We start from the raw sequence: 21,360 nt of genomic DNA, 5'->3' as shown, positions 1-21,360 counted from the left end.
TTGTTCATTCACTTAAGCATTCATTGACTGGTAGGGCAACCACTGCCTATCCAGATATCGATAACTGCAATGAGAACTATACAGAACTTCAGTTTTGCAACTTTGGAATACATCTTCATCAATTAACTTGACCTTCTAACATTCTATTCCAGCATCTATTTAATGAGGAAGTTGCTGCTGCTGTGTAGGCATATATCAACAAAATGAAAAGTCCTCCCAAGTCTGTTATTAAGAGGACTGCAGCTCTCCTGCCTGCCCTCACCTCAGTAGCTTTCCTTCTCTTCTACAGGTCCTGCCTTCTTACCACTTTCTCCTCTCGCTGCTTTGTGAAAAGTACCCTCTAGATTCCAAAGACTTTTAAGTTATCTTGAATTCCACTCTATTTTGACTGTTTGTTCATACACATGTGTACGTGTACACACACACGCACACATTGTCATTTTTATGCAGATGTTTAATAAGGACCTCAAACTTGAACATATCTAAAATAAACTCTTCCTGATCACTGCCTTAAATCCCATTCTGCTATTCTCAGCTTTTTCCTCATTCCTTCTAATTACTCAAACTAAAGCTTTCTCAAGTGCCCCCTGTATTTAAACCATAAGAGAATCCTTTAGTCTACCTTCTTCAAAGTAAACTAACAATCTGGCATTTCTCACATTTCTACTGCCACTCTTGATCCTATCCATCATGATCTTTCATGTAAATACTGTCAAAGTCTCTAAATTGGTCTCTTCTGCTGTCTCCTTGTGGCATACTCACAGCAAACTCTAAACCTTAGCTACAGCAGTCCTCTTCTGCCCCCAATGCCCCAGGCCAGCTCCTTCAGAAACCGGCAAGGTACTACTACTACTTACTCTAGCTTGTTTCTTCAGCCATCCCCTTCCTACACCCTCCAGTCATAGCAGTCGCTTGCCTGCTCTCAAGTACACAGATGCCATGCTGGCTGTTCTCTGCCTTGGAATGCCCTTTTCCTGCTCCCCAGCAGCTTCCTTAGCCTGTCTTCATTAAACACCACTGTCACACGAAAGACTTATCACCACAACTTCTCACTCTCCTAACTTTACTATTTTTCCACTAGATCAACTGTTTTCTAATAAACTACTTAACTCAATCACCTAACTTTGGGAGAGAAGAGTATTCTCATCTACTAGCACATACATGTTCACTGTCCCTTGTCCAAAACGCTGGAGACCAGAGAGATTTCTGCTTTTAGATTTTGTAGTATTTGACATTTACCAGTTGAGTTCCCTTACTTAAAAACTCCAAAATCTACAATGCTCCAAAATTCAAAGTTTCATGTACATCATTAACATGGTCTTCAGATTTCAGATGAGTACACGCAAAATAATTGGGATCTAGGGCAAAAAAATTGTTTTACTTATCCTTTGCAGCAGAAGCAGCAAGAAGAAAAAAACTGATTTAACATTCTATCATAGAGATACACATGGATATCATGCTAGCCAATCAAAAACTTACCTCTACAATCTTCTCTCTGTTTTTGGTTGGATTCATGGGGGGTTCTGTAAGTAAAATCTTGCAGTTTCTGGTGTCTATATTGAGTTTCTCTGGTCCAAATGTGTAGTCCCACAGGTGCTTCATGTCATCCCAATTCCGCACGATGCCATTCTCCATAGGGTAGTTCACTTCCAACATGGAACGCAGCTCACTTGCCTCATCACCAACCATAAGATCCTACAAGATGAGATATCAAAGCTTTAAAATGGTCAAAGTTTTACATAAAGTTTTAGAAAATGGTATTCCTGCAGTTCAGAAAACTCAGGAATGATTCAATTTTAAACTTTCTGGAACTTGCATATCAAGTTTTTTTTACTTAAAAGTTAAAAATCTTTTCTTTCAAGACCAGCTTACAAAGTTAAATCAGTATTTTATATACTATATGTTTAAATCAATAAATTGACCTTACCTTTAATACATGTTTCCAAAAGGAGAGCATTAGCACAAATAAAACCCATATTTTCATATTTTGAAGGGTTTGTATGAGGTTTCATCTGTTTCTTTTGCTCAAATGTTCAAAAAATAAGTCCTGTGACATGTGAAATAGCACATCAGGGGGAAATGAGAAATGCTCAATGCACACAAGCACTGTTCTTTCCTATCAAAATGAGCTATAGAAATGTAGATGCAAAAACCAGGATTCTTCATTCCTCTATAACAATGCATCATACACATACATACACACCCAATTAACAAAATTCACAAATGTCTATATGTGTATGAATTAAAACAGCTCCTTTAAAGTTATCTCATGGGCAACATTTTTAATCTTGAAGTATAATATTGAAAATCAATGCTATCTTTCATGAAGCCCAATACTCACAATCTATCTCCAATAAGAACATATTTAAAGTGACCCACATTTAAATAAAAAAAACTTTGTATGCATAACAAGGCAAGCAATATTCTAATATTTAAATATTTTAGAAATCGACCTCTGTTGATGAATCCAATTAGAAATTCGTACCAGAAATAGCTACTATTTGGTATATAAAAACAAGTTCAAATTATGCGGAAATAAAGAAAAAAAATGACAAAACCAACATGAGAAAATGAGAAAACTTCAAAAAATTATGAACTTTAAAAAACTTCAAAAAATTATGAACTTTAAGGGTGGGATAATATCTCTAGTGGGAGGAGTGTTTGCTTAGCGTGTGTAAGGCCCTGGGTTCAATCTGTAGCATGGGGAAAAGGGAAAATCAGAACTAGAAATGTCCCAGAGAAGTAATTTTAACCTTGAAAGCCAGGATGGGGAGCCTATTAAAGCCAGATTTCTGGAAAATACACTAATGGCCAAAGGAAAGCAGAGTTCACTACAACCTTCTGTTGCAACTAATTCCTTATAAGTCAATTCCCCCAAACCAACACTCAAGTTTCTTGACTCTCAGCTGTTCAGACTCTTCGAGAAGAAAAGGCAAAGCTGAAAAGTTCTATACTGTGAACTCTGGATAAAGGCATGCGTGGTGAAATTTACTAGTATCTTAACTTATAACACACATCAAAACAAATATAACCAAGGCATTTTGATGGAAGAGTAGGTATGTAATTACCCAGAATGATAAACATTTTTGAGACAGGGTCCATCGATGGTAGCCCTGGCTGTCCTGGAACTCTCCATGTAGACCAGGCTAGCCTCAAACACACAGATAATCTGCCTGCTTCTGCCTCCCAAGGGTTAGGATTAATGTGGGATTAAAGGTGTACCTTTCTAAACCACTACACCTGGCTTAGAATAATAAATATTAATATTGGAATCTAGGTGACAGGTATTTATGGAGGGGTCTGTAAAACCTGTTTAACATAACTGTATGTTGCTAAACATTTAATAAATCTATATGCTACTTTGGCTATTAACAAGTATACTTTCATACCAATTTTTTATTTGCTCCTATAATATATTTTTCATTGTATTATACAAGACAAGTGACTTAGGTAATTGATTAGTAATCACCACTATTTCAATCAATTTATATTAAGTATGATCCAATGTCAACAGAATGCTTAGTTTTTAATTCCTCGTAAGAAAAGGGTTATATAGCTGGAGAGATGGCTCAGCGGTTAAGGGTACCGACTGCTCTTCCAGAGGTCCTGAGTTCAATTCCCAGCAACCACATGGTGGCTCACAACCATCTGTAATGGGGTCTGATGCCCTCTTCTGGTGTGTTTGAAGAAAGCAACGGTGTACTCATATACATAAAATAAATAAATCTAAAACTATAACAGAGGATATTTTTTTTAAAAAGGGTTATAGATGCTTGACCTTATAGCAAATCAAAATTAAAGCCTCATGAATCTTCTATACATATTATAAAATAATAACTGTAAGGGACACCTGACACTGAGTACTCTTAGTTCCCTCTAAACAAAAAGGACATTTAAAAAATGGAAGAGTGGGGGCTGGAGAGATGGCTCAGCGTTTAAGAGTACCAATTACTCTTCTGAAGGTCCTGAGTTCAAGTCCCAGCAACCACATGGTGGCTCACAACCATCCATAACAAGATCTGACGCCCTCTTCTGGAGTGTCTGAAGACAGCTACAGTGTACTTACATTAATAAATAAATAAACCTTAAAAAAAATGAAGAGTGTAATTTCAAGGGACTTTATGAAAATCTGTTGCTAAATTAATTTTAAACCCATGGTTCTTAATCTGTGGGTCGAGACCCCTGTGGGGGGGGATAATTCACATATCAGATATTTCACTTATCAGATATTTACATTATGATTCATAACAGTATCAAAATTACAGTTATGAAGTAGTAAAATAATTTTATAGTTGGGAATCACTAAAAATGTGGAACTGTATTAAAGGGTCACTGTTTTAAACCCTCCAACAGGCCAGAGGTGTTACACAGTTGGTATAGTGCTTGCTTAGTATGCATGAAAGCCCTGGGTTCCACCCTTAGCATGACCTAAAATCAGGCATGACGGCACACTGTCTATAATCTTACAGAGGTAGATTGGGAGGTAGAGGCAAGAGGTTCAAAAGTAGAAGGCCAGCTTGAGATACATAAAATTTTGGTGGCGCATGCCTTTAATCCCAGTACTCGGGAGGCAGAGGCAGGTGGATTCTAAGTTCGAGGCCAGCCTGGTCTACAGAGTGAGTTCCAGGACAGCCAGGGCTACACAGAGAAACCCTGTCTTGGAAAGCCAAAAAAAAAAAAAAAAGAAAAGAAAAGAAAAGAAAAGAAAAAGCAATGACTAACAGGTGTGGTGGGGCAGACACACAAAGGCCTGGGGTAGGAAAATGAAGACTGCCTGAGAGTTCAAGCTCAGCCTGGGTTACATAGGGACACCACGGATCAAAACACTCAACAGTCAGGAGTTGGCACAAGCTTGCAATCCCAGCACTCTTAATAGAGCAGGAAGATCAGAAGTAAACACAATCTCTATCCTAGGCTCCACAAGAAGACTGACGACAGCCTAAGCTATATAAAAGACTGTCTGCAGAAAAAACAAAAACAAACAAACAAACAACCAATCAAACAAAACCTAGAACATCTGAACTCTTCCCTAGAGCCTTTCAGCTTTCAAATGTCCCTCCTCTGGTCAGAGAACTCTTGAGTCTTCACGTTTCCCACCACTGGAGGTCAAGACTAAACCTCACCTACTACTTGAAAACTCAGGGACCAAGGCACTGCTTTTAAGCCATTTATACAGTTAGATTATATTTGCCAAGAATGATTTTGAACAATGTCACTCTGAACTAAAAGACAGAAAAAAAAATGAAGCTTTAAACCACAATTCCATTCCTCCAAGGAAACTATGAAGGCAGGGGAAAGCAGGCAAGAGTGCAGGTTATAGAGTGAGGTTGTCTCAAAAGATGTTCTTCCTCTCCACCCAGAATATTGAGAATTTTATTTTTATACTGAAAGAACAAATATATTTATAATACCAATTAGACATTTCTATTATCTATTTCTGATTTTAAAAACTTTAAAATTATGACCATACTATTCTCTACAACTACACCTTTTCTGAAAAACTCTTTAGTATCTTAAGATAAATGCATGCTCTTTTATGCAGAAAAAATAATTTTTAAAGACTAACACAGAAAAATGTAATAACACATTAATGTCTGAGATAGGTCCAGCAAGCCTCTAGTTTGTTTGTTTTTAAAAGGGGAGGGTCTACACAATAGTATTTGTGTGTGCGCGCGCCCTTTATTTGTATGAAAGCCTGGTAGGTATTTTTTTTTTCTTTTTTTTTTTTTTTCCTTTTTTTTTTTTTTTTTGGTATTTTTTTTTTTAATTCTCAGATAATATCAAATCTATTCATCAGTAAGGATGGCATGGAAACCGATTTTCTGTTGTTATTTTTTTCATTTAAGATTCATTTGCACATTAAATTTTTACTCAGTTTACCAAATACATATATGATATTGTACAGGCTACAAATATAGCCCTCAGTATGATAGGCAATATATAATATCAAGTAATAAACTGAGTCTCCAAATATAACAAATAACCCCCATTTTCTGTCTATGTCACATAGCTACTTCATTTCTGTATTATGCACACCACATTCCATTTTAATTATAACATTCATCTACAAAAAAAAAATAAGGAAAACAATTCAAAACTGTGTTAGTAATTAGTTCTTGTTTGGTTCATTGTATGCAATCAGGAAAGTATAAGACTTTATTAGTTGCTACCAAATTGAAGAAATAAAAAGGGTTAGAAATTAAAGCACTCAGACAAAAATAAGGATTTCCCCCCCTCCCCATACTAAAGGGACACAAACCAACAACTACTGTCCCACCAAGCAAAGTGGAAAACAAACAGAGAGCATGTGTGTAACCTCACTTACCATCTTTTTGTTATTCTACTTCAACAGGTCAAGAAAGGTGAAGAAAGAGAAGGTAGAGGCAAGAGTCAGAAAGGCCTACATAAAATCCTCACTGAAATGTCTAAACACACAAGCAACAGAGACAAATTAGGCTGAGGTCAGACGCAGTACCACTATAACTTATGGTGTTAATTATCAGGGCCAAATGAACATGGACAGTAATTACTCCTAACTGAAAATTAACTAGATAATTTAAATTTCCATAGTTTTTAGTCTACTATCATATTTAAGCTAACAAGACATACAAATATAAGTCAATTTTCTATGCACAGGAATTCCAAAATGTCAAACTTAGTTCATTATTGAATTTAAGAACTTCAATTAAGGAAAATACATGGTAACAGCAAAGGCCTAGGTCTGTAAGAGTTAGTTCAGGAGTGTTTATCTAAACCCTAGTATTCATGTGAAAGGAAAGTGATTTAACTTGAAAGGCTTAAAAGAGCAAAGTGAAAAGAACTAATGTAACAAAGTACAGACTGAGGCACTGTATGTATCAGCAATGCTACTGGGTAGTCTCTGGGAAATGTCTCCCAAGAAAAGTGCTGATTTCTATTACTTGGCCTTAAATTAAAAACCAAGAAAGCAGGTGTGAAGAAATGTGTTGTTTCTCTCATGCTGGGAAATATATAAATAATATATTTCTCTGAACCTCAAAAATGTTATCCATAAAAATGTTTAAAAGCCAGCTACTAAATTACAAAATGAAATGTATTACTGCCACTCAGTTTCCTTCATCACATTACTAGCTAAGTTTTAAGCTGAAGTTCTTTCAAGACAGAATGTGACAGGTGTTCTGATACATGCCTTTAATCCTACACTTGGAGGCAGAGGCAGGCTCTCTGTGAGTTCAAGGTCAGCCTAGGCTACATAGTGAGACCTTGTCTCCAAGAAAAGAAAAGATAAAATTCAATCAGAATAAAAATTTATGAAAAGAGAAAAAGGAATCCAGCAAAATTTCCCTCAAGGCTTTATACTGAACAAACCACTTAAGTTTTTGAAACCTACCAAAGGGCAGAATTCACTTTTAGGTTTTTAAAAACAAACACAGAACCTCAGTTTCCATGTTAATTTTTATCCATCATGTAAAACTCATTCTCTAACTCCCTAGTAGAGACCTAGAACATAGAAACCTCTATCAGCAATTATCACCAACTATCACCTTTCTCAGCCCCTCAAATGTCCCAAAGATGTACACCCTACTAAGTCTTGCCAAAGACTGTCCCAACAGGACCAACAATGTTAACTACCCACAAAACAAATGAAAAAAAAAAACAAAAACAAAAAACCAAAAAAACCAAAAAAACAAAAACCAAAAATCCCATTTTTAAAAAGTCCCTAAACTCTAAAGTATGTTTCATAACTTGAATCCTGGCCACGTTCAGAATTTAAAGTCAATTGGTGATCTCTCAATTACTCTATTTCTTAGAAAATAATGTGATTCCTGCTGGAATTCTAGTTCTGTGGGAGAAAAAATGTGTTGAGGCTCTCATGTAAAGTACTTTGGTTAATGACAATTTGCCCTTGTCTTCCATATGGTAAGTCCTATAGTGTAAAACCAAATAAAGATTGGCTTCCTCTTTGAAGATTGAAAAATCAACTGTAGGGATGAGAAGAGCCAGTCTAGACCTCTGTGTTTTCCTGTCTCACTCTATAGAAAGAGGAGGAGGGCCAGCCTATGACAACACGGAGCCTCAAGTCTCAGAGGCACTAAGACACTAATAACTGCAAAGACTGCCAGGCTCCGTTTTTTTTTTTTTTTTTTTTTTTCTTCTTTTTTTTTTTTTTTTTTTTTTTTTTTTTTTTTTCTTTCAAATTAAACTATGCAAGAAGACTTTATGGCACTAATATGTATCAATTTTGTACCTAATTTTAAAAACTTACATTTTATACTCCATATAATAATGGTTACCATGCTATACATAAACGAAGAAGATAAAAATAACCTAAGGGATCTTTTTTGCCTTTGTTTACATTAAAATTATGAGAAGTTCTGATCCCCCCCTTTGCTTTTCCTGACATTGTACTTTACATTACTTAATTCAAAGATCACCTCAAACATCCTCATGGATATTTAACAATGAATAAAACATTACCTTGATTTCAATGTTTCCCACTTTGGTGGTTGATCTGATAATAGGTCTTCCAACCAAAGCTGGGAAGATGTGTTCTGGAAAATTAGAGCCTGCATATCCACACTTCACAAACTGGAAGGAAACAGAAAAAGCAGGTTAGTACCCAAGCATTTATTACAGTATTTAAAAACAGTATCAGAAAACATCATTATGCTATCAAACCATCCAAAGTAGTCATCCATTCTATTCCTAGTATCATCTCTTTAAGTTCTCCCAGGTACCAAGTACTTTCAGCGCTTATGTTAGTTAGGGCTTCTACTACTGAGATGGAACATCATGAACAAAGCAACTTTGGGAGGAAAGGGTTTATTCAGCTTACACTTCTACATCATAGTTCATTACTTAAGGAAGTCCAGACAGAAACTCAAACAGGACTGGATCCTGAAGGCATGAACTGATACAGAGGCCATGGAGTGTGCTGCTTATTGGCCTGCTCCTTACAGCTTGCTCCTCCACCTGCCTTCTTATAGAACCCAGGACCATCAGCCTAGGATGGTACCACCCACAATGGACTGGAGCCTCCACCATCAATCACTAATTAAGAAAATACCCTACAGAGGGGTGTGGTGGCCCACACCTTTAATCCCAGCACTTGGGAGGCAGAGGCAGGCAGATTTCTGAGTTCGAGGCCAGCCTGGTCTACAAAGTGAGTTCCAGGACAGCTAGGGCTATATACAGAGAAACCTTGTCTGAAAAAAAAACAAAAAAAGGGCTGGTGAGATGGCTCAGTGGGTAAGAGCACCCGACTGCTCTTCCAAAGGTCCGGAGTTCAAATCCCAGCAACCACATGGTGGTTCATAACCATCCGTAACAAGATCTGATGCCCTCTTCTGGAGTGTCTGAAGACAGCTACAGTGTACTTACATATAATAAATAAGTAAATCTTTAAAAAAACAAACAAACAAAAGAAAATACCCTACATCCTTACCTACAACCTCATCTTACAGACTCATTTTTTCAATTGAGGGTCCCTTTTCTCAAATAAGCCAAAATCAGCCCTTCGTCTTCTAAGCTTGTGTCAAGTTGACATAAAAATAGCCAGCACAGAGTTCAGGTTTAGTTTCAGAGTAGCTGCTTCCTTCACGGTGAAGTGTTCCCAGAGGGAAAGTTGTTCGAGCAGGGAGCTAAGCTGAGTGGTTCATGCCCTTCCTCTTTTAAGTTACTTCAATGAGAAACTGACCCATGACCAGAAAATAGCTAATATACAGGAAGATACTTTATCAAGAAAGAAAATTCTAAGTCTCCACAACATTAATAAAGTCTTTGTCCACTGCATATTAAATTATGAATTTTGTGTTTAATGAATAAGCCTACATAAAGAGTTTGACATATAAGAGGAGCATATTAAAAACTATTGGCAGTATTAAAAAGAATTGTTAATTTATAAGCATGAGATTATGATAATTTTAAAATACCAATAGAGCTGGTGGGTTCCTTATCCATGGGCTCAACTAATCATGAATCAAAATATGATGTCTTGGGAGATAAAGGCATTTGCTGCCCAACCTGACAAGCTGAGTTCAATCTTAAAGACTTGTACCCTGGAAGCAGAGAATCAACTTCCACAAAATTGTCCTTTGTCTTCTACACATATACTGTGGCATGTGCATGCCTACCCATTCACAAATAAGTGGAGTAAAAAAATATTTAAATCATATGTGAAAATACCTTTCACCTTACCATTATTCCCTAAACACTAGAAAATAACTATTCATATGACATTTACATTGTATGAGGACTGCAAATGATGGTATACTCCCATAATCCTAGCACTCTGGAGGTGGTTGGTAGAATAAATAGTTCAAGGCCAGCCTTAGCCGCCCAAACTTAACATATGGGAGTTTGACTACATGAGACCCTGTCTCAAAATCATAAATAACTACAATAGTATTGAGTTAGGTAATAGACTAAAGTAATATACAGATATTATATTACCTTATGAACAGCTATAAGTATCCATGTGTGTGGGTGCACAGGGGAATGGAATGAATCAATTCTCTCAGAAAACATCTACTGTTCTGTGGCACCAGGTACCACACACTTTTAGAAGAACTAAAGTGAAGAACAATACTGGAAAGATACACATTGAGAATAATGCAAAGGGACAGAAAGCCAAGTTGGTGCCATACACTTTAACCTGGAAAGCTGAGGGAAGAGGACTGTTTCCAAGTCCAAGGGCAACCTGTGAGACTCTTGACTCAAGCAAACCAAAGAAACTCTAAATAGAAACAGAAAATATTATACTGACATTCGATGTGTATTCATGTAAGTATACTGTGTACTTTAACCAGTCTCCTTCCATACTCTCCCCATTCCCTTCCTCCTACTAATGCCTTCTGCTGGCTCAGAGTTTCACTTCTTTCATGAAATGTAAAAAAGTGATTCTGTACATCTATAAAAAACTTATGATCTACAAACAAAAGCATGGCATCTGTCTTTAGTCTGACCTTTTCACTTAATATGATCTCTAGCTGCATCTATCTTCCTGAAACTTTTTTTTTTTAATGGCTGCTGAAATTCTACTGACTATACAGAATATTTTGTCAATTCATCTGTTGACTATTACTAACAGTGCAGCAGTAATTTGTTAATTATCTGAAGGATGCTGACCTTTTGAGTGAAGACTCACTGAGGGCAATATAACTGTGTCATTTGATTGTTTACTTCTATTTTTTATCTTTTGAAAACAAGTGTTTGCAAGTGCCCATGTGCATACATGCAGACACTACAGGGTAACTTCTGGTGTCACCCTCAGACCTCCTTTAAGATAGGTCATTGGCTGTGGCTTACCGACTAGACTGGACTGGACTGGCTGGCCAGGGGATGCCCTGTCTCTACCAATGCAGGACTGAGATTACAATCACAAGTTATCATTGTTACATAGGTTCTAGGGATGAAACTCACATCCTCAGGATTCTAGGAAATATACTTTATCAATAAATCTATCTCTTCAGCTATTATGTATTTGTAGTCTTCTGAGGAATCTCATCAATTTCCACAGTGACTCAACAGGATTACATTCCCACCAGCAGAATAGAAAGGTTCTCTTCCTCAAATGTGGGTATTATTAATGTCCTGGTCAGTAAGATGGCTCAGAGGGTGAGGGCACTTGCTAATAATCTACCTGAGTGCCTGAGTTCTTTTAATTCCTGGGACCCACAAGGTGGAAGGAGAGAACCAAGTCTTGCATGCTGTCCTCTGACCTATGTGAGCTTAAATCAATCCTGCCAAAATACCAACATCTTCACTGTCTCTACAGCAGCCCTTTTGGAAATCATGATGAATCACTTTTAATTATAAATAGCCTCTCTAGAACATTCTGCTATCCAGAATTCTGTCTTTTTAAACAGAACTTCAAAAATGTTAAAATTGTATTTAAAACTAATTATGAAAAATGTCTGAACTCAAAATTTTGAAATGCTTTGTTCCAAACTCACAAAGCTTAATCCTAGTTAATTCACTGTCTTAACTACCAAAGCTGGGCATTTTCAGATAAAACTACACATTTCTAAAAGCATATTTATTATACAAGTTGATATGATGAAACATGTTTATCCCAGCACTTAAAAGGACAAGCTTGAGCTACACACAACTGCCATGTCAACCAAAACTTCATGCACAGTGAGACTTTTGTCTTAAATAAAAGTGCAATATAATCTTCCTTGGGCTCCCTCCGAAAGCACAAGTCGGTGTGGTCCTAGGGCAGATGTAATCAGATACCCTACTTGTTCAGTTGACAGTGTTTCAGAAGCGAAATCAAGAGTACAGACACCATCCCAAAGGAATGTTTAACAGAACTCAGCTCATATTCCCAAAATGTCTTCTTGAATAATTGATTGTGATCTAAAAAGACTTGGGAGAACAATTACCACAGAAGAAAGGAATAGCACCTTGCTGGGTGTGGCAGCTCATGACTGTAGTTCTCCCACTCTGGAGGAGCCCAAGGCAGAAAGACTGCAGGTTCAAGGGCAACTCAGGCTATCAAAACCCAAAACAAAACAAATATATAAAATTTCTCACCCTTCTCCTAAATCATAACATTTCTGTTTCTCATGTCAAAACCCAGCTTACTAGCCGAGCATGGTGGTGCACGCCTTTAATCCCAGCACACAGGAGGCAGAGGCAGGCAGATTTCTGAGTCCGAGGCCAGCCTGGTCTACAGAGTGAGTTCCAGGACAGCCAGGGCTATACATAGAAACCCTGTCTCAAAACAAAACAAAACAAAACAAACAACAACAACAACAAAAAAAAAAACAAAACCAGCTTACTTGATAATCTGAGCTGAAATAATACAAAAATAGAGGAAATATTCCCATCATTATCTCTACCATAGACATATCTTAGTACAAAATCTGCTATCACCAGCCTGTCATAATTTCCATATACATTCTGAATATATAAAACTAAAATATTATTTAAATACAGAAAGCTAGAGGCTGGAGGCATGGCTCAGCAGTTAAGAGCACTGGTTGCTCTTCCAGAGATCCTGAGTTCAATTCCCAGCAACCACATGGTGGCTCACAATCACCTGTAATGAGATACAATGCCCTCTTCTGGTATGTCTGAAGACAGCTACAGTGTACTCATATACACAAAATAAATTTAAAAAAAGAAAGAAAGAAAAAAGACCAGATATAGACATCAGGCGAGTCAGAAGTGCCCATTTATCAGGGTGAAATGTTCACTTATATGGATATAAATAATCTCAAAGAAAATTACAAGTGTTTTAGCTCAGCGGTACAGTGCTTGCTTACCATACACAGGGCAGTGGGTTGGAATAACAGCACGTCCAAAACGAAACACCCAGGAAGAGAATGAATGAAAGGCTACTCTACAAGTTTATAACAAACATTTTCTGTGTAACAAATAAAAATTGAATAACTTCGTTACATGAGGAATCAGAAGTTTAAGAGGAGAGAGGGGTTTTGCTGAGGGTAATTGTAGTGAGGGAAGGAGACAGCTCAGGTTGATAGGTCTGTCATTTACACAACACACAATAGCAAAGGGTCACACCAATGTCTTTTGACTACAACTGTGCAGATGGGTAGTTCCTATCTTAAAACTCTTTTTATTGGTAACTCTAATTCTAGGAGATCTGATGCCCTCTTCAGGCCTCCACCACCCAAGGCATGCAGAAGTCACCCACAAACATAATTTTTAAATATATATATTTTGAATTTAATCTACATTTTTAGAAACTTGGTTTGCATGCACACACACTTGAGCTCCCTGGCACATTGTCCCCCTCCACTTCATGGGTCTCAGTAATCAAACTCAAGTTGTCAGGATTGACGACAAGCACCAGCACCCTAACCTGCTGATCAGCTCAAGGGCCTTTAACATTCTTCAGAATACTTTAAGTGGGGAAAAAAAATGTTTTCCAAGTTCCTCAGAAGACAAAAATTGAGATCCCTGAAACCACAGGGATGAACAACTGCTTTACCAAGACAGGGCGGGGAGATTAGACTTTTCAATGAAAGCTGCTCTAAGTAGGAAAAGGAAGACAGTAATACACTACTCCTGGAGCTGGGAATGTAGCTCAGAGGGCAGAGTGCTCACCTACCATGCACTAAGCCTTGGGTTTGTTCTCCAACACCTATAAACCAAACATGATGGCACACAAGAGGTGGAGGCTAGAGGATCAGAAGTTCAAGGATGGCTTTTTTTCCTTCTCTTCTTCTCTCTCACCCTCTCAGAGTTCAAGGCTATCCTTGGCTATGTGGCAAACTGGATGCTAGCCCAGACTCCAGACCCTTGTTTCAAAAGCCAACATCAAAAACACCTATTGACTTCTACTGTGCCTAAGCAGGAGCTTGGTAGAAGCAGATGCTGTCTTATCCAATGCCAACATTTCTCTACAGAACCAGACATTCCACCACAACAGTATAAACCATGCTATCTCACATTATTACAAATCTGAATGCATTAAGATCCAATAATTTTAAAATAATCAAATTCAACAATGTATAATTAATAGACAAGCTAGTCCTTCAAAAAATTCAAAAAAATTGTAAGAGTCATAACAAAATACAAAGAAGATATTCTTTTCTAGGCTACTCTTGTGGTATCATTTTAATCACTGAAATCCGTCCTGTATGTCAATCATTTTAAGACTGGTGACTGAGTTTCCTCACTGAGTATAACAGGCAGTGTTCAAGAAACAGATTTTACCATATATAGCTTCTTCCTTGTAGCACTGTGGTTTGAACAGGCTCTCTACTTCCTACTGAGTCATCAAATAGTAAGAGGTACAATGTTCCTTAAGACAAAAAGGAACAAAAGACCTGTCTATATTCAATATCAATGCAACATTTTCCTTAAATAAGACTCAAAAACTTTCATTTTAAAATATTTTATTAGTTTTTTTTTTGAGAATTTCGCATGTTTTGATCACATTCATCTTCCTGCCCCCAACTCTTCCCCAGATTGACTACCCCATCCCTTCCCGCTCAACTGTCTTTTTTTTTTTTTCCATCAAGGCTAGTTTGTAGGCAGCCTTCCGTGGGAGTATGGGAAGCTGACTTATCAGGGGCTATATTAGTGGGGAAGATGGTCTGTCTGTATCTCTCCCTCCACTCCCAGCAGCTAAGAATTCCCCACAGCTCCTTGCCTGGGGTGGAATGGAACTTCTTGACTAACTCCCCTCCATGCCGGAACTTGCTCTGGCTTGGGTTTGCACTGTCTTGTACACGTTGTCACTGTTCAGTTCCTGAGCGTCCAGCAGCACTGTTTCCTTGTGGCTCTAACCACTGCCTTGGGCTCTAACATTCTTTCTACTACCTCGTGTGCAATGATCACTGAACCTCTGGAGACAGAATGTCACTCTGTAGACCAGGCTACCCTTGAATTTGTGGTGATCCCATATGCTGGACGTAGAACCAAGCAGGATTTTCTTGTCTTTTGAGACAAGGCGTCACACAGCCCAGGCTGGAGAGATTAAATTCCTGATGCTTCTGCCTCTCCGCCCCAAGCACTGGAATGACAAGCATGCTCTACCAGACTTCTTGTGTGTGTGTGTGTGTGTGTGTATAAATTTTAAAAGATTTATGTTTATGTATTTTATGCATATGAGTGCTCTATCTGCATGTACATCTCATGTTGGAAGAGAGCATCAAATGGTTGTGAGCCACCATGTAGTTGATGGGAAAGGGGACAGTGGGACAGTGATCTTAACTGCTAGGCTGTCTTGCCACTTCCTTGCTGAGATTTTTAAACTCCCATTTGAGCTTACTTGCTTTGTATTCTTTCCCTTAATAACTGGTGGTGCTTGCATTTCAACTTCATAGTGACCATTCTTTTTTTTTTTTTTTTTTTTTTTTTTTTGGTTTTTCAAGACAGGGTTTCTCTGTGTAGCCCTGGCTGTCCTGGAACTCAAGAAATCCGCCTGCCTCTGCCTCCTGAGTGCCGGGACCAAAGGCGTGCGCCACCACACCCAGCTTATGGTGACCGTTCTTATTTGAGGCCAATGGTTGTTCTATTAGACCAATGTCTTCTACATGGTGAAACTCAAGTTGTTTTGTTTTTACTTAAAATACTCCTAAATTCAACAGATATGTTAGCAGAAGCATGATAAAACAACCACAAATGTGAATTTTAGCTGAAACGTTCTTTTAGCATTATAAATGTCTATGGACAATCATTAAACTTTATTAAGCATCATGTCAGCAACATGGCAGTCACTTGGGAAATCTGGTCAATGAAGTCACCGTTGGTGAGTTCATATTGAAGTCTGGTAATTCTGTATGTTAACACCAGGAATCTGGACTCAATTTTAAAGGAATCAAAATTTACAGTTAAGAGGTATCCAGATGGACCGGGCAATGGTGGCTCATGCCTTTAGTGCCAGCTCTTGGGAGGCAGAGGCAGGAAGATTTGAGTTCAAGGCCAGCTTGGTCTACAGAGTGAGTTCCAGGACAGCCAGGGCTACACAGAGAAACCCTATTTCAAAAAACCAAACCAGTAGCCGGGCGTGGTGGTGCAAACCTTTAATCCCAGCACTCGGGAGGCAGAGGCAGGCGGATTTCTGAGTTCGAGGCCAGCCTGGTCTACACAGAGAAACCCTGTCTCGAAAAAAAACAGCAACAACAACAAAAAAACCCAAACCAAATAAATAAATAAATAATAGGTAAGCAGACTTTTTACCTAAATGGCCACTTTCAAGGCCCTATACTAAAAAGCAGGCTTCCTTCTCTGGGCTACTGAGAAAAAGTCTAGCTGTGGATAATAGGAAAAGAGAGTATCAAGCATCTACATCATCAAAAGAACATTTAAAAACCTAACTTCTTGGGGCTGAAGAGATGTGGTTAAGAGCATTTGCTTTTGTAAAGGATCCAGGTTCCAGTCCCAGTACCCACATGGTACCTCAAAATCATCTATAAGTTTAGTACCAGGGGATCAATCCCCCTTGGGCCACTAGGCACGTACATGGTATACATACATATATGCAGGCAAAACACTTATACATATAAAAATATAACAAATCTTTACTTTTTTTCTTTAATTTTAACTTTTCAGGGCTGGGGATACACCTCAGAAAGAACATTTATCTCCCAAATCCTTGGATACAATCCTTAGCATCATAAAAAACAAACCAACCTACCTTCTTAAATGGCCCACATTTTAAAATCTAAAGGATACAAAAGGTAAATGAAACCACCATTTGATTAAGGATTTAAGATGCTTCTGTATCTACCTCCCATGTGCAGAAATTACAGGTATGTACATTTGATAGTGCAGTGCCGGGGATGGGCCATCCAGTTCCTCAAGCATCAGGCAAGTACTCTACTAACTGAGCTCTACCTCCAGCCCCCATGAGTGTGTGACTAGACGGTATGTACGTATTTGAGGATTCACGTGTCAGAGTGTGGGAGACTGTATGCTATGGTACACATCTGGAAATCGGAGGACAACTTCAAGTGCTGGTCCTCATCTTTCACCTGTCCTTTGCTGTCCACTGCTGCATACAGCCCAGCTTGCCCAAAAGCTTCCTGGGGTTCTCCTTTCTGCCTCCCACCCTGTGGTGGAAGCACTGGTGTTACAGTGCCGGCCCCACGTGGGTCCTAGGGATTCCGTCAGGTGCGTGTCCACTGAGCCATTTCCCCAACACTTTTTCTATGACTTTTTAAAAAATCGAGTCTTAATGTCTTCTCTAATATTTAATTGTAAAGGCATCATTATAACTTCAGGTACCTAAGTAAAACTAACCCAAAATCTAAGTAGCTATTAGTCGTCAAGTTCTCTTAAAGACATCACAATATTCCTAACTGTGCTACGATTTAAATCAGAACTAGCTGATGTCTATGAGGATACAACTATTTCATGCACAGTCAAACATATCTATAAAAAACATGAATAAAGCTTATAAATAATTACAAAAACAGACATAAAACTTTTTGTTTGAATCATCTCCTTTCACTTTTGCCATAGTAGCTGATCTTTTTGTCCTAAGAAACAGATCTTAAAAAAAAAAAAAGGATGGATGGAGTTTATGTAGCCATGGGGATTTGCCTGTTTCTGCCTCCCAAGTGTTGGCATAAAAGACGTATACCATCACTTCAGCCCTTTTTAAAACACTTTTAAGACACTGCTATTTTAAGTGTTATGTCTGTTTACTTGAATGTTTGTATATGTACCACATGTATGCCTAGTACCCACAGAGGCCAGAAAAGAGCACTAAATACCCTTGAACTAGAATTACAGAATAGTTGTAAGCTGCCACACAGATGTTAGGCATCAAACTTGGGTTCTCAGCAAGAACAAGTGCTTCTAACTGCTGAGACATCTCTTTGGTAGTAAGATACTATTTAAAAAACAAAAAAACCAAAAAACACTTTTATAAGAATTTCTGAAAAGTTTAAGCATTTATAATTTAGTTTATAGTGTAGCAATACATGCTTTGCTTTAAAAACCTTTTTCCTGATAATTTAGAAGCTTTATAAAATTGTACCAATTCCCTCACTGCTTTATCTTTATCTCAAAAAATATGAGATGCACTTTATGAATTCCTTCATGAAGTCTGCAAATATAAATATCTTTAATGAGCACATAAGTGGGGTTGCTTAAAAACTAAATCTTAGGGCTGTTACCACAGCAGTGGTATGGATATCCCTTTATATTGTTACCTATCCTATTCTAGCCCAGATTTAGCTTAAATGAAGCTAGTACAATAATTGCCAAAGTTTGTAATAAATTTAACCAAGGGCACTATAATGGCAGTGAATACCAGCTCCTTTCCCCTTTCAACAATCTGGCTTCAAAGGGGCAATTCAAGTAAAATCTATTTTAATTTGTGTGCCGTCTTTGTGGTAGAGAGGAGAAAAGTCACAAAATGTTTCAACGCTAAAATGGAAATCACTGAAGGAGTCATTCAAAAGAAACAGTTGCATCCTCAAAACTGGAACTTTGATGCGCCACACCTTTAACTGGGGATAGAAAGAAACCAGTTGCAAATAGTTTTCTGAATCTCTAGGCTGATTTTGACAATTTTAGCATCTTCAAGACTAACGTCTCTATCCTGTACTTAAAAGAAGAAAAAAAAAAAATGAGGAAGAGGAGGAACCAGAAATGATCCAACTTCCCACTAGAATTAACTTGAGAGGTCCTAGGTCTCCTACAGACGACGGTCTACAACAGGGCGGCATGCAAAGCAAGAGCTGAAGCAGGAGCTGCTGACCATCCCCCTCTCTCAAAACCACAGACGACAAGGACAGCCCACACGCTCTCCTGGGGCCGAGAGAGCCAGGGCCGCGGCCCGGGGCCTGACAGCACTTCCTCTTCTCTCCGCGGAACCCGTTTCCTGCCTCGCATTCGGCATCTTTCGCTACACAGGAAGAGGAAGGCCGCTAGGTCTCTTATGGACGGCCACAGGCGAGCCTCGGAAACCGAGACCTCCTCGCCGCCGAGGGACGGGGCCTCTCACCGCCTAGCCCCATCTCTCGGGACGCGGGCGGAGGCTCGCGAGCGCGCGGGGACAGGTTTGGCCGCCTTCGGGTACACTGCGGGCAGCCTAGCTCCGGGCCGGCCGGCGCCCCCCGAGAGCCCGCCCGCGCGCCCCCCGCACACACACGCGGCCGCCCCGCCGGCTCTTACCCCAGTGCCGTTGTCGCACACCACCACCTTCCTGCCCTGGCTGTCCATGGTTCGTCCCGGTGAGCCGCCGCCCGGCCTGGCCTGCTTCCTCCTCCGCACGGCCCCGCCCTCGGCCCGCCGCTCCGCCCAAACCGGAAGTCCCCGCCCGGCAGCCGCTCCAAGAGGGCGGTGCGGAGGAAAAGAAGAGCGGGGACTGGCAGCCGAGCAGGCCAATGAGAGCTGTCCGGGACGGGCGCGAGCGCGCCCTCTCGCCTCGTTCTGCTTCCGGCGCTGCGCAAGGCTGGTGGGGCGGCGGCTCTGACCAAGGTGTCTCGGGACCTAGGGCGCGGCCCGGCCGGCTGTACCGGAGGCAGGCAGGTGAAGGCCAGAGGGTGTGTGGCGGGGCGGCAGTGGACAAGGGTGGGGCAGCGGGCTAGGAAGACCGAAAGCCACCTGGAGGTCCCGAGGCACGATGTGTCGTTGCTCCTAGGCCTGGGTGGATACACCTACATCAGTTTCAAACCGCGGGGTTATTCCACACCTCCAGTTGCAGCCCTAGGAGCCTGGCGGGATGCTTTCGTTTCTTTCTTCCCTCTTTGATTTTCTCAAACAGGAGCTTGCTATGTTGCCAAATGCCGAGTTCAAAATTGAGTCCTCCGTAACCTCCCTTGGAAACAGGGACAAGTGCTACACGCACCTCCTTAAAAAATAGAATATGCAGCCGGGCAGTGGTGGCGTTCGCCTTTTAATCCCAGGACTTGGGAGGCAGAGGCAGGCGGGTCTACATAGCTAGTTTCAGGTCAGTCAGAGCCATAAAGTGAAACCCTGTCTAAAAAGAAAGATAATGGTTTCATTTAGCGGATAGTGGTGCACTCGCTTTCAATCCCAGCACACAAGTAGAGGCAGTTGGATTTCTGTGAGTTCCTGGTCTATTTACAGCCTGGTCTATTTACAGAACTAAGACAGCCAAGACTACAACAAAGAAACCCTTTCTCGAGAACAACAAACAAAACTCTTTCCTTTAATTTTAGTTTAGATTTGTTTTCTGAGACAGGGTCGCATTGTCTATCCTTGTGTTAAAACTAAGAATCGCAAGTTAAAAAGACCAAATCCATGATTGTCCAATTGGAGCAATTTTGGGGTACGCCAGGACTGGCCAGCCAGCTGTCTCACCGCTGCGGGTCTCTTGAGGTCCGTTTTATGGAAGAGATGTGAGAGAATTGTTAGATAGATACAATGAAAGGGAAGGATGAAGGGTAAGACTATATGTCCTGTGAATCCCAAGTTTAGCTAGGTTGAAAACTTGTTATGCAGTTTACATCAGACCTAAGAAACAGAAACTTATTCTTTTTTTTGACAGGGTTTCTCTGTATAGCCCTGGCTGTCCTGGAACTCACTCTGTAGACCAGGCTGGCCTAGAACTCAAATCCGCCTGCCTCTGCCTCCGAGTGTGCTGGGATTAAAGGCGTGTGCCACCACACAGGCTTTTTCAGAAACGTATTTTTTTTAATCTTTTATTTTTTATTAGATATTTTCTTTATTTACATTTCAAATGCTATCCGAAAGTTCCCTATACCCTCCCCCCNCCCCGCTCCTGCTCCCCTACCCACCCACTCCCACTTCTTGGCCCTAGTGTTCCCCTGTACTGGGTCATATAAAGTTTGCAAGACCAAGGGGCCTCTCTACCCATGATGGCCAAATAGGCCATCTTCTGCTACATATGCAGCTAGAGACACGAGCTCTGGGGGTACTGGTTAGTTCATATTGTTGTTCCTCCTATAGGGTTGCAGACCCCTT

The 21,360-nt window shown here is 39.8% G+C and overlaps 1 protein-coding gene across 2 annotated transcripts in view; it reads right to left on the bottom strand.

The window, feature by feature from the left end:
* Actr2 (actin related protein 2) overlaps positions 1–19,695 on the bottom strand; it is a 46,144-nt gene extending 26,449 nt beyond the window's left edge. The window contains exons 1-4 of one of the 2 annotated variants that reach the window (XM_021210708.2): positions 19,585–19,695; positions 8,458–8,568; positions 6,326–6,340; positions 1,480–1,695 (exon numbers count right to left, since the gene is read on the bottom strand). In XM_021210708.2, coding sequence (XP_021066367.1) covers positions 1,480–1,695; positions 6,326–6,340; positions 8,458–8,568; positions 19,585–19,632 — 390 coding nt within the window. In that variant the 5' untranslated portion in view covers positions 19,633–19,695. The remainder of the gene's footprint in view (positions 1–1,479; positions 1,696–6,325; positions 6,341–8,457; positions 8,569–19,584) is intronic. The other variant, XM_021210707.2, reaches the window with a different exon arrangement.
* Positions 19,696–21,360: the final 1,665 nt, after the last annotated feature.

This window comes from Mus pahari, chromosome 13 (genome assembly GCF_900095145.1).
Source record: "Mus pahari chromosome 13, PAHARI_EIJ_v1.1, whole genome shotgun sequence".
Lineage (NCBI taxonomy): Eukaryota > Metazoa > Chordata > Mammalia > Rodentia > Muridae > Mus > Mus pahari.
Note: the sequence above shows the minus strand (reverse complement) of the source record. Positions and strands in the feature narration are given on the sequence as shown.